General features: G+C 39.7%; 1 protein-coding gene across 3 annotated transcripts in view; it reads left to right on the top strand.

Annotated features, from left to right (window-relative positions):
* Positions 1-8,046: 8,046 nt before the first annotated feature.
* Positions 8,047-16,155, top strand: part of LOC135208489 (uncharacterized) — a 112,126-nt gene continuing 104,017 nt past the window's right edge. For all 3 annotated transcript variants that reach the window (XM_064240720.1, XM_064240718.1, XM_064240719.1), the window contains exons 1-3: positions 8,047-8,163; positions 10,146-10,238; positions 10,418-10,591. In XM_064240720.1, the coding sequence (XP_064096790.1) occupies positions 10,194-10,238; positions 10,418-10,591 (219 nt within the window). In that variant the 5' untranslated portion in view covers positions 8,047-8,163; positions 10,146-10,193. The remainder of the gene's footprint in view (positions 8,164-10,145; positions 10,239-10,417; positions 10,592-16,155) is intronic.

The following is a 16,155-nucleotide window of genomic DNA, read 5'->3' as shown; positions in this document are numbered from 1 at the left end:
AATAAAAATAACTTCACAAGCTTAAATGAAAGTTTAAAATTTCGTCCTACCCCTGATACTGATACGGACAATGATTAAAATATAAAAACGATAAAAAACAAGCTGTCATTGAAAACTTATTCTCTGTCCTGATTGGCTAGCTATAGTGACGTCACTAAGCTCCTCCCCATTCATATCGCGCTCGTCATCTGTCAGTGTCAGGGCGGGAAGGCGGTCTTTTTAACTATGTTGACATTTTAACTTAGCTTAATTAGGGCACATAGATTAGAAAATATAGGAAATTTGTAGTAAATTTTCATTGCTTTTCAATAAATATTACCGTAGGTGCCGTCATATCCGTAGTTACACAGGGTTGCCGCAAAGTCCGCACATCACCGAGAAACTAGCTCCGCACCGGGAGTTGTAGTGTTAACTGCCAAGCAATGTTATTTTACTACACTAACTAGACTAAGTAGTCACCCTGCTTATATTATATTAACCGTATCTTTACCAGTATATAAGTTGGGTTTACTAACTAAACCTTTTTAGGGTCAGAGTTTCCCCTTTCCGAAATTCAGTTGCTTCATATCTTCTGAAACATTACGTACCTTTAATGATAGTCAAATTTAGAATCCACGGTCCAAATATAACAGGTCAGCCAGACAGCTCCCTAATTTTAAGCCTCTTCTGCGCACCTACGTCATCTGAGGGAGAGTGGTGGTGAGAACCATTAAGACCGTAGGTCTAACACACCGTCAAGAGACCTTTATTTTTTTATTTTTTTTAGAAGAGAATGTTTTTGAAAATATGATCTTTCAAGTGTCAAAAGAATGTAAATAAAACAACATTTGCCTTTTGAAAATATTTGATCAAGTTACCGAAATTCAGTTGCTTCATATAGTCTGAAACATTACGAAACTTTAATGATAGTCAAATTTAGAATCGAACGAGACACGCGGACAGTGTTCAGTCTTGAAGCTGATTTATTACATTCGATATATATATATATATATATATATATATATATATATATATATATATATATATATATATATATATATATATAATATATATAATGTGTGTGTGTGTGTGTATAATTACTGTTTTATAGTTCTGAATGTTATATATGATTTGATGCGTAAATTAGGCCACAAAGTGAACACGGGCAAGTAAATTTATTCATAAAATTTTCAGCTAAAAGTGGGAAGTTTAAAAAAAACTGCACCGAAATGTATTTCTTTGCTAAAAACGGTTGCTTTTCATTCATTACTTTTGCGTTCCCCACAGAGTAAGTTGACAAGCTATATAAATCCTTCGATATTCATAAGTAGTTTATTCCTTCTTTTCTTTTTTAAGCCACATTCATCACTTTAGGTAACATGCTGTATGTTAAATCAAAACGTTTGCTAAGAATAATAATAATAAAAACAACCTAATATATAAACGTAGGTCTAGGCTAAAATCAATACCATAAGCATTGTAAACAGACAAAAACGATATGAAACATGTAGGTCTATATGCCCCCTTTTATGATACGGATATTTTGAAATGAGATATTTCCCCAAGAGAATGGACAGCAAATTATGCATGATTTATGGTATACATGTGGCAATCCTAAGCCAAACGAATGCCCTATTTGGGGCTATGAGTTTCAAGAAATTGGAAAAGAGCGCATCATAATTGGTCCTTTTTTTATCAATAAGCTACATTAATATAAAGAAAATCCACGATTATAATAATACACCACTTCATAGCATACTGATATCAAAACTTATTCGGTTATAATCAGTTGAATAACTTCAACTAATGTAATTGCCTAATACATATTTGCAATTGTTTTCTAAATAAATAAATAAATAAAAACTCATTAAACATGACTAAGTTTACAATAATGTAAGTCAGTCTTCACCCTAAGATTAATTCCCAAATTAACCAAATTTTACTATCTATACTATATATATATATATATATATATATATATATATATAATATATATATATATATATATATACTATAATTACAAAGGCAAATTGAAGATAACTGGACCTAAAGAATGAATGCATTGCAAGACATCACGTTTGGGTTACGTTATCTGCTGTTGTCAAAATCGGTTCTTAATTGACAATCATATGATCGTATCTGATATTGGCACGTGAACAGTCGAGACTAGTGAAAATGGTTCATTTTTCAAAAATATTAGTATTTTCAGAAAATATTATATAATTTCAATCATTTTTATTAATGGAAAAAAGTTTTAAAAGCATAAATATATATGCGGACCTACAGCGCCGCATACATGAGGAGTGCAGTCCGCAGCTCTGCATTCAATGACTCCCCCTCGAATCTTCTCCGCACTTTTGGTCGTTTCTCCGCGCTTTGGCAACACTGCGGCGTAGTATGACGCCTGCATCCGTTTAGCATCCTTCAGTCAGGCTTGGAGTAATTACATAATGCTTAACCTTATGTCAATTATAGTTACAATAACCAGTCCTATCATCAAATTACAATTACAACTTAAAATTAATACTAAATAGAAATAAATGGAGCAGGAAACAATTTTACAGAATTGTCTCATATGTATCATGTCTATGTGTGTGTGTGTGTGGCCAAGCCATTTTCTTCTCCATACTTATCAATATATATATATACTATATATATATATATATATATAATATATATATAGATATATATAATCTATTTGATGTAACAAAAGTCCTGCCTCGTTATTCTCTTACGCTATTTTGTTATGGTCCTCCCTTCAAGGACGTCTATATCGAGGTGTCTTCGTGCGAACTATTTTTTGGGTAAAACCCGAAATTAGAAAGTCATATGTCCCTCTTACGTGACTTACAACGCCTAATCAACGCTGCCTCATAATGTTGTTCCTCATTTGCATAAACGAATCAAGCAGTCCATCAAAAGACACCCTTAGGGGCCATTGCAATCCATCGGTGAGCATGACGCTTTGCACTGCATAGGCATTACTCCAAGGTTCTTTGCAGCGTCCGTTTCTTTAGACCTATAAGTGCGAGACCTTTCGTTCCTTTTACCATAGTACTACCTCCTTTCATATTATCTTTCTTCTTGTTTTACACCTTTCAATCCTTTTCCACCTTCAGTAGCCCCTTTAGCGCTGAATGTCCTCGTAAGTCCCAGTGCTTGGGGCTTAAATTGTAGGTGGAGATTACAAAGAAATGCATAGAAACTCCTAATAGTACCTACTGAGAAAACGTAGGAAATATGGCGCCAGAAATAAGGTAAAAAGATCTATGAAACAGTAGTGGTATCTATAATCATTTGCCCAGGGCACGACGTATTGGGGCACTTAAAGCGTCCGGCATATGCCTAGAGTAGCCTACCAGAATCGAGTATGAAAAAGTAGTAATGCTTTTCTACAACGTTATAAACTAGGAGAAAGTATTAATTAATTTAGTAAACCACATATAGTACTAAATATGACATCTAGATTAGCGGAATGAGAGGATATGCCAATAAAGCACTGAAAATGGGAAATAAAGATAAGACTTAAGCACTATAGAGTAAAGTAATGCTAAAGAGAGTTAAAATCGTAAAAAAAAAAAATAAATAAAAAAAAAAAGTGTAGTGTGCACGCAACTGTGTTCGTGGAGTCTTGGATATTTGTTAACAATAGATATGTATGTTATCTGATATAACAAAGTACTAAGTACTTGCCTTATTAATTTTAACATTATTTAGTAATGATGTAATCATACTGTAGACAAGTTGGCTTATAAAATACGTGACTGTAAATATTCTCCATGTGAACTGAATTATTACACATAAAACATTTTAGTACTACGGTAACCAGTTTCTTTTCTATTCTCTGCTACGACTGATGTTATAAGCCCTTTATCCCGAGACGCCTGGTCCACCTGGTGCCTGTTTGATTATATCACCGACTTTTCCATAAAAGAAAAAAAAAACCGGCTTGACAAAGCCAGTCTCTGTGACCTAGTGCATACTCGCTTTTTTTTTTTTTTTTTTTTAAACATTGAACGCAATGTAGTACTACTCGTTTTGGGTAGATTGCTCTGTGAATACTGTTTGCACTAATATTGTTTGCACTAATTCCTTACTAAAATATACACGACGGCCACGACCACCACACAATTTTGTCCTTAAAATGCTTTCTCCAAACAACACAAGCAATTGCCAAGGGGCAGTATGGATGCTGGAAAATATAATCTTGAATGGCTCTGTCCAGTGTCCATGCATCGGGCAGTGGCCGTAGGTTGTTGAGTTAGGGAAAGGGGATATATATAGGGACAGCTGGGCGGCCAGGGGTCCCAGGGAATGTGAATGAGGAGGGATTTAAGACGGTGGATCGATACGCCATTGGCTGAGTCAGCCCTCTTGCCTCAAACACCTCCTCCTTCTCCTCCACCAGGTCCATGGTGCCAACCGCTTTCTCTCTTCCAGCACGGCTTCTTATAATTGCATGCGACTGCAGTTTTTAGGTGACGAAGTCTGGTCGTCTGCCAACATTTCTTTGTTTTGTATCGCCTATATACAGCCTAGAGTCTACTTAAGTCTTCCCTCTTGTTTATAGAACCGTTATACTTCCCAACACAGTTGGAAAACTAGGTCTATGCGTCACTAATTGTAATTTCTCATATCTTGTCAACTATAAGTCCTTTCGAGTTTGGTGATGACAGAATATAATAGCAGTCGACTGCTGCTGAAATTATAATCCCTGTCTTTCTTTCATTAGATGTAAACTACAATGGTCATAATGGTGAGAATAACCCCCCCCACCCCCCCCCACCCCTCTCTCTCTCTCTCTCTCTCTCTCTCTCTCTCTCTCTCTCTCTCTCTCTCTCTCTCTCTCTCAAAACAGCGAAGGGCAAAAGAAAGAAAATTAAATCAAAAGTTTGATACATGAATTGATAATTATACAGTGATGTCAATATATATATGTATATATATATATATACTATATATATATATATATATATATCATATATATATATATATATATATATATATATATATATATATATGTGTGTGTGTGTGTGTATGTGTGTGTGTATACACACACACACACACACACACACACACATATATATATATATATATATATATATATATATATATATATATATATATATATATAAGGAAACTGATATGCAGGTACTACATAAAGTTTGTGGTAATATGGTACTAGTTGAATACAAGGAAGATTGCAGTCTCTTGTATAGTATATGTTCTATGGCCCTTTAACCTACTTTTAGGGAATCCCTAGACCTATTTTCCAATACTTATGTGCCAGAACTTTTTATTCCGACCCTGAGATATTTCTCTTTTACTCTTGTTTAAATGCATAGCGTTTTTCTTTGCGCATAACTGCCGCACAGAAATTTGCAGAACAATTAAAAGCTAAAAGCAAGAGCGCTTATCAAGTCGTGCACGGTATAACGGCGCTTTCTGACTATATAATTATTGCGTGCTCTTGTACGCTGGGTATACCAGACAGGAATCAATGTCTCCAGCAATATAAAAGACTGCAAGCGCAAAATAAGTTCTTTTAAACATACTGCATATCTTTGTGCGCGAATGAACGTACTATATTCATTCCCTTGGGGCTTAACAACATATACAAGGTAAGCGTGATTGTTAGACCTATATACATTAATTTCGATGTCTCCGTCAGGTTCATTACATATTCTATACATTTTACAACAGTAAAACTTTGCTTGGGTTAGGCTGTCAGTGATCGCAGGACGCGCTAGAATTACTTCATTATAGCAGTTAGAAGAATGAAAGACATTTCTGTGTTCAGGGGTAAGAATGATTTGTGGTGTCAGGAACGTATATACTACATTAAGAATTCGACTTGTGATGGTGTTTATGCGTCAAAAAGTTTTCCAGCGTTGATGTTATCAGCAATTGTGGAGCAAATTTCATTTATGATATACTGTACGGGATTATAATTAGAGTTAGCGTTTGATAACTGAAATACAATACATCAGATTCCAAAAGAGACAAAGAATTCATGGACCCTAATAACTACAATCAAAATATGCCATGTTACTAAATCAAATATATGAAGCTTCTTAGAATATACACTGCAAAAAAAAAAAAAAAAAAAAATTAGGTTGATGTTTTACTATCTTGTTCCTAGGTATTTTTTTTTAGCTGTTTGCTACAGAAACCAAACTAGGTAATATTCTACGTACAGTCTTTATACGCACTAGCTCTCATAATAAAGTAACTGGTTAGGCTTTTATAAACGAAACAACAGCAGATAAATACTAATGGCAGGCGTTTTACAAATAATGAAGACTCTAGTATACGTATAGGCTACAGCAGTCTCTATTATCTGGACAAGTTGCGTTGGGAACAATGAACAAAGTGACGCCCTCATAAACCTGAGTGTGCATTTGTTTCCAAGGGATTGTTATTCACCCAAGCTTTAAACAATATTGAAGACAATAGGAACTTGTTTCCAGACTGGCATTGGTTTACAGTTTCATGAAGTGGCGATAAGTCCTCCTGGCCTACATATGACTATTGGTCTAGCTCATGACGATGCTATATCCATTTCTCAACAATCGCACTAATTATTAGATTTAATTTGATTAATCAGAAATTTCTTTTTACTTATCAATCTATTCGCAACGACGCATTTCCGTGGTGCGCTTTTTTGAACGCACATGTCCATGCAGAATCCAGGGAGACTTTGTGCTGTGTCTTTGACCCTCAATAATGAGACGCAGTTCGTGTGGGAAAGAAGAAGAAGAAGAATAAACACAGTTCGTGTCACCATATCGATCCATCTGCACGCGATCTCGAGAATGCATGTTTCTCGAAAAAAAAAAAAAAAAAAAACTAGAATAAAATAAAAAGTGTCTTCGGCTTCGTAAATATTACAACGAAAGCTTCGTGCGTAATTAAGTGGCTGTTCCTTTGTGGCCTAAGATAATGGCGCAGATGTTTATCTTAACGAGTTCAATGAGAAGAAAATTATATTGATTTCTTTGCAGACATTACAAATTAGTCTTGCTACATCCTCGTAGCTACATATGGTGACAAAGGTAAAATTGAGACTCCGTGAGAACGCACAGTAAAACCACGAAATCAAATTATTATAGCAAAATCTAAACCCAGTAGTAGTCTCACCATCACTTGATATTTTTAACTAACCAACTTTATTTCATTGTTATGTTTCCTCTTCGAAACTGGAAATAGATCCATATATCGGGATGGTGGATATATATATATATATATATATATATATAGATATATATATATATATATATATATATATACTATATTATACATGAGATACAATCCACAGTGATGTAAAATCCTTCTGTATATAAAATATATATTTCTCGTCCAGCAAATTTATAGCCTTCGACCATCCTCATAAAACTACAGAAGAATTGTTACATCATTATGGGATTGTATCCCCATTTACTTAAAGGTTGGATGTAGTACATAACTTCTGGACACACACACACACACACACACAGACACACACACACACACACACACACACACACACACACATATATATATATATATATATATATATATACATATGTATATATATACTATATATATATATACTATATATATATATATATATATATATATATATATATACTATATATATATACATATATTATATATATATACACACACACACACACACACACACACACACACTATTATATATATATATATATATATATATATATATATATATATATATATACATATATATATATATATATATATATATATATATATATATATATATATATATATATATATGCATCTTACAACTTCGCAATTTGCGTAAATAATCTCCAAAACAGACCACTGTATTGCAAATGTATATAGCCTTCGACCATCATAAAACTACAGAAGGATTTTACATCATTGTGGAATTGTAACCTCATTTACTCTGAGGTAGGATGTAGTACATAACTTCTGCATATATATACAGATATATATAATCGAGAAAAGCATCTTACAACTTCGAATTTTGCGCAAATAACCTCCAAAACAGACCAAAAGTCTTCGACATTTTGGAAGAAGAAGAGGAAGGCGGCGGTCGCGAACGTCCTGTCAGTTAAGGCTTCATCTCCAGCCCCTCAAATGTCAAAATTGCCACAATCAATGTTTTTTTGACGTTTGTGCGACCACGTCCAGAGGGTGAGGTGTTCCTGAATTTGTGTCAAAGTGTGCATGCTGAGTGACGGGGAGGTGAAATACCATTGTCATCTGTGTGAAATAGGGGAGATTAGGCTCTTGATTTATATATCGTGACCTACCTTAGCCTATAGGTATGGCCTCGCTCGGGATCAAACTCGGGGTTATAGAGATGACGACGAAGTGTTTATGATTTTTTAACATTTATTTTTCAACAAGTATACCCATTGGTGACCATTATTTAAGCAAACAAAAGTTAAATTAAATATTTTCTCGACTACTAGGCTACCTACTAGGCAGCGAAGGCATTGCTTAGGCTAGGCTAGGCTACGCTTTCTCTCTGTCACCTGCGAACGTTTTCATTAGGACCTACGTATTTGTCATGTTAGAAGCCATTGACGACTATTATTTGGGCATATTCAATATTGTCTCTGTTCTCTCTACTACTAGGTAGCCAGCGTAGGCATTGCCTAGGCTAGGCTAGGCTACACTTTCCCTTTGTCACCTTCAAAGGTTTTCGTTAGGACCTATACAGGTAGATCTAGGTAATAACTCCGTGTCGGGTATTTCTTTGGAAATTACAGTTTCCTATAGCATTTGGGTTACTTATTAAGAATTTACTGTTATTTTTTGGGGGTCGACTTTAATTATAACCCTCAGGGGCCAGTACTAAACACAGCGAAATACATTTGACGCCCCAATCCCTACCAATTGGCTGTCGTATTCGCGGGAACGTTCCTTGTAGTCTGTGCGGAGTTATTGCCTAGAATTACCTTTGTCATATTAATTAAGAATTAACTGTTATTTTTTGGAGGTCGACTGCAATTAACCCCCAGGGGCCAGTGCTAAACACGGCAAAATACATTTGATATCCCAATCCCTAGTGGGTGTCGTATTCGCGGGAATGTTCCTAGCAGTCTGTGCGGAGGTATTGCCTAGAATTACCTTTGTCATATACACATTATATGTAGAGTTATTTGAAGGATTGTATGATGTATGTCTTTTCAGGCCTGGTTTAATTGCTTTACTCAACTTAAACTATTACTACAGTCTGAAACAAATACAAATTCCTTCCTTAATAATTTAGTATAGTATATTTACAATGACGAGTAAATGATAATATCCCTTACAATGCTAGTAATCCTTACCCTATAATATTACTAATAATTACCTAACAGATATGTAGGTATGGCGTATTGACCACTCAGAGTCCCGTATGTAAACAAAGTGAGATAATGCTTCTTGATGGGACAACACTTATATCCAACTTGGGTTATAAAACAGAGGAGGAGAAGGCAGGAGCAAAATATACCACAATGTACACATTATTTGAAGGATTGTATGATGTATGCCTTGTCAGGCCTGGTTTAATTGCCAAAACGGTAATTATAGGCAATAACTCCGCACGGACTGCAAGGAACGTTCCCGCGAATACAACAGCCGCTAGGGATTGGGGCATCAATTGTATTTCGCCATGTTAAGTATATACTAGCCCCTGGGGGTTATAATTACAGTCGACCCCCCAAAAATAATGGTAAATTCTTAATAAACAACCCAAATACTAAAGGAAACTGTAATTTCCAAAGAAGTACCCGACACGGAGCTGTTATCTAGATCTAACGCCAAAACCCCTCTTTGGAGACGAAAAAGTTCAATTTATCCATAAAAGATTTGGGAATTTTAGTCCTTCTATTATCGAGCAGGAGCTTATCGTAGAATCTTGGGGCTGCATGTTTGAAAATGCAAGTACTACAGAGAAATAAAGTGTGTCCAGGCCAGGTAGCCTGAAACCATATGCAGCTACCTAGTTTTATAAGGCTTGATCAACAAGACTTAGGCTACACCATACACTAACCCCAGCTTAGGGTAAAATATACTACTGTACTAGGCTACATGCCATAGTAAGGCCAAGGTTCGGCTGAGGTAGGCTGATGTTTAATATGAAAATACATAGGAGTGATTATTAATGCATTTTCTCTTTGCAGGTTTACAGACATGATAAAGCAGATAATGTAAATACCAAGTGACACAAGATGTCTCTTATAAAAATAAGAGGAAGAACTATACTATCCCCTATTGTAAGTATTACATATTTCCAGTGCAAGTACAATACACATTTCATTATATTAAAGCAGTGGTGGCTGCTGAATAAATTTGCTTAAATAAATCTTCATTAATAGATGAAAAGTTACGATTTATCAGTTTTATTGGCTACTGTAAAATGTTTATGCCTGATACGATTTCCTTTTATTTGTAGCTCACAGAAGAAGAACGAATTGAAGCGAGAGCTTTCCGCGAAAAAGCCATTCTTTATCAGCGCCATCTTGACCATCAAAGAAGTCAGCAGTTGCAACAATGCAACTATCAGTATCAACAGCAGCAAAAAAGTAACATCAACTATCAGCAACAAATAAGGACTTCAACTGCATCTGTGAGTATAGTGTACAGTACTGTACCTCATTTAATAATTTATTATTGTGGGATTAAGAGTACTGGTCTTAATTATTTTTACATTTTCTTTATGGAAGTTAAAAATTATACGTAGTCCTTTATTCTCACTTTTAACAAGTAGTTAAAGGCAAAGAATGCATACTCTCAAACTCAGCTGTATTTAGAGTTGGCAAACCTTTGCTTTCAGTGGATCTGAAGGGTGCCTACTTCGTAAGTTTATGTCTACTAGCGCAAAGCTCTAGGCTTCAGGCTGGTTACGGCCACTCAAGTGTTCACTTTGGTATTGACTTTGCCCCATTGCAGCAATACTTGGTTGATTGGTTAATTTTGGTCTCTTTGGAGATGCAGTTGCTCTGGAGCTAAGAATGTCCTCTTGATTTACTAATGGCTGTGGGATCATAATAAACTCAGAAGTAAAAAAAGAATAGGAAAGTATGTTATCAACAGAAAGCTTGCTGTTCTGCAATATTATTTAATGAAATATGTTCAAGAGATGCTTTTGTCCTAAAAATTTATAAATATGACAAATATCTTGTATCTTATGAATTAATACAGTAGAATAATTCTATGCATGTTCAGCCAATCCACAATATTCCAGTATTGAAGCAACAAACTATGCAGTACTCGCATAGCTGTATCTGAATGTAGAAGCCAGGCACGTTGAAATGATGCAGAATGCTTGCTGAGTGGGGTCAGCATAGGGTTGGCGTACTTCAGGGCCTCATGAGGTGGCAGGAAGTTAATTATTTAGTTGCGTGTGATATAAGAAAAAAATTATCCTTATGTATGTCATGATCAATTCATCATAACTCTGTTTTGTTCATATGCGGACAAATCTTCGGTCTTAACAATAGGATTTTGTTCATGAAACTTACCTGTCAGATATATATATAGCTGTATTTTTCCGAATCCGACAGAAATTTAAACACAATTACGACACACGCAGTGGGAGTCAGGTGGTTAGTAACCATATTCCCGCCGCTGGGAGGCGGGTATCAGGAATCATTCCCATTTTCTATTCATAATTTTTCTGTCGCCGGTGCTGGAAACACCTGTTTGCAGCACCTCCGTCCAGATTTTGGAAACTTACTAGCTAATTGGTATCCTTTTGGTTTTCTTTGGTATCTGAATTGGAATCGGTGGCTTGGCACACGTTGACTTTTGGTTTGAATTGAATTTGGTATTGATTTTTCTTTGATCAAAGATGTTCCAGGGTCTAGTTCTGCTACCGCTAGATTTTGTTCCATGTCTGAATGTAGAGGTAGGCTACTGAAAGCTTCAGTAGACCCACATTCTGTTTGTAAAGTTTGCAGGGGGAATGAATGTACGTTTGAAAGTCGTTGTAAGGAGTGTGAAAGACTAACAGAGTCGGAATGGAAGGCGGGTATGAAACCTATCCTTAAGAAACTTGAGCGAGATAGGTTAAGGAGGTCTTCCTCCAGGAGTGTTTCAGGTAGGCAAGATTTAAATTATTCTCCTGCTAACCCTCCTTCTGTAGATTATGCTCCTACCCCTGTAGTGTTGCCTCCGGCCCCTGAGACAGTGTCGGTAGAAGGTAATACATTATCGCTATTCTTGAATCGATTCGTAACTTAGAATCAAAAGTGTTAGCTCTGGAGAGCAAAAGTGAAGAGAAGTGCAGTGAAAGTGCCCCTTGTGTAGTGGAGGTGCGTCAGATCGGCCTCATTCCGCCTCTAGACCTAGACCTCTGCTTGACTCCCAGATTTCGGGGAGAGAGCTTGTCGAAAGTCGAAGGAGGGTTACGAGGAACCCCCACCGATCTGGCGTGCCTTCGGCAGCTTCTGACGAACATACCCAGACTGCCAAGGAGCGTGCGCGTGCACGTCTTCTCAAGGAGTGCTTTTCTTCTTCTGAAGCTTCCTCCCCGCGCAAGGGGTGGAGCTCTCATAACCGCATCACGTCCGCTTGAAAAGGACGGCTCGCGTTCGGGACGCTTCAACGTCCAAGTTGTTCTCCGGAACTTTGCTCGTCGCCTGATAGTGCGTTTTGCTGCTTTTTCCTCCGCAGAAGAAGCGTAAGGATTATTCGGAGGCGGAGTCTTCCCTAGATGTTTCTTTCGAGCGCCGCAGTCGCTCTAAGGTGCGTGAAAGCGGCGGTTCCTGGATAGCAAGAAGGCGTCCCCTCGCCGCTCTCCTGCTCACAGGATCACCACCCCATCCCCAGCTTTCACCTAACAAGCAAGATTCTCCAGTCTCTTCAGCAGCAACTTCGAGATGTTTTTCCTTCGAGAGAGACTGCTCCATGTCGCCGTAAAAAGGATGACAACCTTCCTGTGAAGAGGTCGAGGCGTTCTCCCTCTCCCTCTCCTCGCTCGTCTCTCTCTCCGTTTGAGTCTCCCTCAGAGTTCGTTCTGCTCCCCAGCAACTTTCTAGAGGAGGCGAGAAATTCGTTTCTCGCTCTCGTGAAGCGGTTGTTTCCGCTGCTACGAAACTTGTGGATAAGAAGCGAGTTTCTTTAGATGCCGAGCGCGCTTCTGTGAAAGTCAAACGCGCTTTAGTGGACGCCGAACGTGACTCGGTGCAAGTTTCGCGAGCGCCAGTGGACGCTCAGCGAGTTTTAGTGGACGCTCGGCGCGCACCAGTTGGACGCTCGGCGAGCATCATGGACGCTCGGTCGCGCAGCCAGTGGAACGCTCAGCGCGCACAAGTGGGACGCCAGTGTACACCTGCGGCGTTTGAGCACGCTTCTGTCGGCGCCAGTAGATTGGCTTCGGACGCCAAACGCGCGCCTTACGGACGTCAGTTTTCCACTTCCGCAAGCACAAGCGGAGGCGGGAACTCTTCCTGTTCGCCGTTCTTTTCTCTTTTGAGAAAGCTCGGGACTCTTCTTTACTTCCTCCGACTTCTCCAGTGTCTGAAGAGGAAGTTAGTGACGCTTTCGTCGAAGTGGACGAAGAACAACAGCGTTGGCTCCAGTTTCGACGGACTACAAGGTTTTGACTCGTTTACTTCAGTCAGTCTTTGCAGACACTTTCCAACCTGAAGCTCCACGTACTCCTCCCTCTCAGTTTTCGTCTTCCAAAGCTGCTAAGATCTCGGGCTTTGTGAGAATGAAGAAGTCGCTTTCTACGAAGCAAGCTTTTAGAAAGGTCCATGATTGGATGGAAAAGAGGAAAGCTTCAGGCAAGACTTCTTTCGCTTTACCACCTTCAAGACTTGGTGGCAAAGCTGGTATGTGGTATGAGACGGGAGAAAACGTCGGAGTTAAGCTTCCAGCCCTCAGCTCAAGGAGACTTTGGTAGCATTGTAGACGGCCACCAGAAGATCTTTTTTGTCTTCCTCGAAGGTCTCGTGGACACATACGAGTTAGACTTTCACCTTAAAGGCCTCTTCAGGACACTAGAGGTCTTTAATTTTCTTGACTGGTGCCTGGGAGTATTGGATGCCAGGTCCAGGAGTTCTGATTCCATCAGTCTGGGGGAGCTGTCCAGTGTATTGTCTTGCATGGACAAGGCCGTCAGGGATGGTTCTGAGGAATTGGCTGCTCATTTCAGCACGGGACTGCTTAAGAAAAGAGCACGTTTTTTTTGCAATTTTACTGCAAAGTCGGTCTCAACCAAGCGCAAAAAGCGGATCTTCTTTTCGCTCCTTTCTCAGAACATCTCTTTCCCCCAGGCTATGGTAAAGGACATAGCTGCCAGTCTCCAGGAGAAAGCAACTCAAGACCTTCTGGCACAGTCTTCTAGGAAGCCTGCTACTTCTTCGTCTTCTGGGTCCTCTGCTTTGAAGAAGTCGAAGCCCTTTCGATCCGCTTCTTCCTCGAAGCCAGCCCCTCGAGGAAGAGGCTCTTTCAGAGGCAAGACTCCCGCTCCTTCCAAGAGCAAGAAGTGAGAGGGAAGTCCTTCAGACACCGGTAGGAGCCAGGCTTCTTTACATTTCGCGAAAGCTATTGGGAAGAGAGAGGTGCCGACGCTTTGGTCTCTGGACATCGTCAAGAAGGGGTACAGAATTCCTTTCCTGATGTTACCCCCGCTGTCTTCGACACCAAAGGATTTGTCTCCGTCGTATCAGGGAGGAAAAAGCAGAAAAAGTAAAGGCTTCCATCCGATTACTAGATCAAATGATCGAGAAGCAGGCAGTGGAACAGGTCTTCGACCGGAGTTTCTTCGGGTCGGGGTTTTACAACCGTCTGTTTTCCTAGTGCCGAAGCAGTCAGGGGGGTGGCGCCCCGTTCTGGATGTCAGCAGTCTAAATCGCTTCGTTACCAAGCAGAAGTTCAAGATGAGACACCTCAATCCGTGCTTGCAGCTTTAAGACCGGGGGATTGGATGGTCTCGTTAGACCTTCAGGACGCATACTTTCACGTCCCCATCCATCCCCGATCAAGGAAATACCTGCGGTTTGTCCTGAAAGGGAAGATTTTCCAATTCAGGGCACTCTGCTTCGGTCTCAGCACGGCGCCGATGGTGTTCACCGTTCTTATGAAGAACGTTGCGAGGTGCCTCCATCTTGCGGAAATAAGGATCTCTCTCTACCTAGACGACTGGCTTATTCGAGCCTCATCGCAAGACAGGTGTCTGAAGGACCTTCACACGACTCTGTCGTTAGCGAAGTCCCTGGGACTTCTGGTGAATCTCGAGAAGTCGCATCTGACTCCTTCTCAATCCTTAGTCTATCTGGGGATTCAGATGGACTCAGTGGCTTTTCGGGCTTTTCCGTCCCAGGGGCGACAACTTCAATGCCTGGACAAAGTGTCGGCCTTTTTCTGGGAAGGAAAACATGCTCGGTGAGGGAATGGATGAGTCTGCTGGGGGACCATTTCCTCACTGGAGAAGTTTGTTTCTCTGGGAAGGTTGCACCTCCGCCACTTCAGTTCTTCCTCTCAAGCAATTGGTCACGCAAACAGGATCTAGAAGAGGTCTTGTTTTTGACGGAAGAAGTGAAAAAGCACCTCAAATGGTGGTTGGATCCAAAGAAGCTTGCGGAAGGACTTTCGCTCAAGCTTCGGAACCCCGACCTAGTGTTGTTCTCCGACGCGTCCTCCACGGGTTGGGGAGCAACACTGGGAGGGAGAGAAGTGTCAGGCACCTGGAGAGGGGAACAGGTGTCCTGGCACATCAATCTAAAAGAACTCTCAGCGGTTTACCTCGCTCTAAGGTTCTTCGAGGAGGAAGTCTCCAGCAAAGTGGTTCAGATAAACTCGGACAACACACAGCCTTGGCATACCTCAGGAAACAGGGGGGAACTCACTCTCATTCTCTGTTCGTCATCGCGAGGAATTATCCTGATTTGGGCGAAGTCGCAAAACGTCACGATTCTGACAAGGTTTGTGTCAGGCGTGGAAAACGTGCGAGCGGACCTTCTCAGTCGGCAAGGACAGCTTCTGCCGACGGAATGGACCCTTCATCAGGAAGTATGCCAGGCGCTATGGAAGCTGTGGGGACGTCCTCATGTGGACGTTTTCCGCAACTTCCCGAACGAAGAGACTTCCGCTGTATTGCTCCCCAGTTCTGGACCCGGGAGCAGTGGCAGTAGACGCCCTACTGTGGAATTGGTCGGGACTAGAACGTTTACGCTTTTCCCC

Source organism: Macrobrachium nipponense, chromosome 35 (assembly GCF_015104395.2).
Source record: "Macrobrachium nipponense isolate FS-2020 chromosome 35, ASM1510439v2, whole genome shotgun sequence".
In the NCBI taxonomy this organism is placed as follows: Eukaryota; Metazoa; Arthropoda; class Malacostraca; order Decapoda; family Palaemonidae; genus Macrobrachium; species Macrobrachium nipponense.
This window is presented reverse-complemented; position numbering and strand designations above follow the sequence as displayed.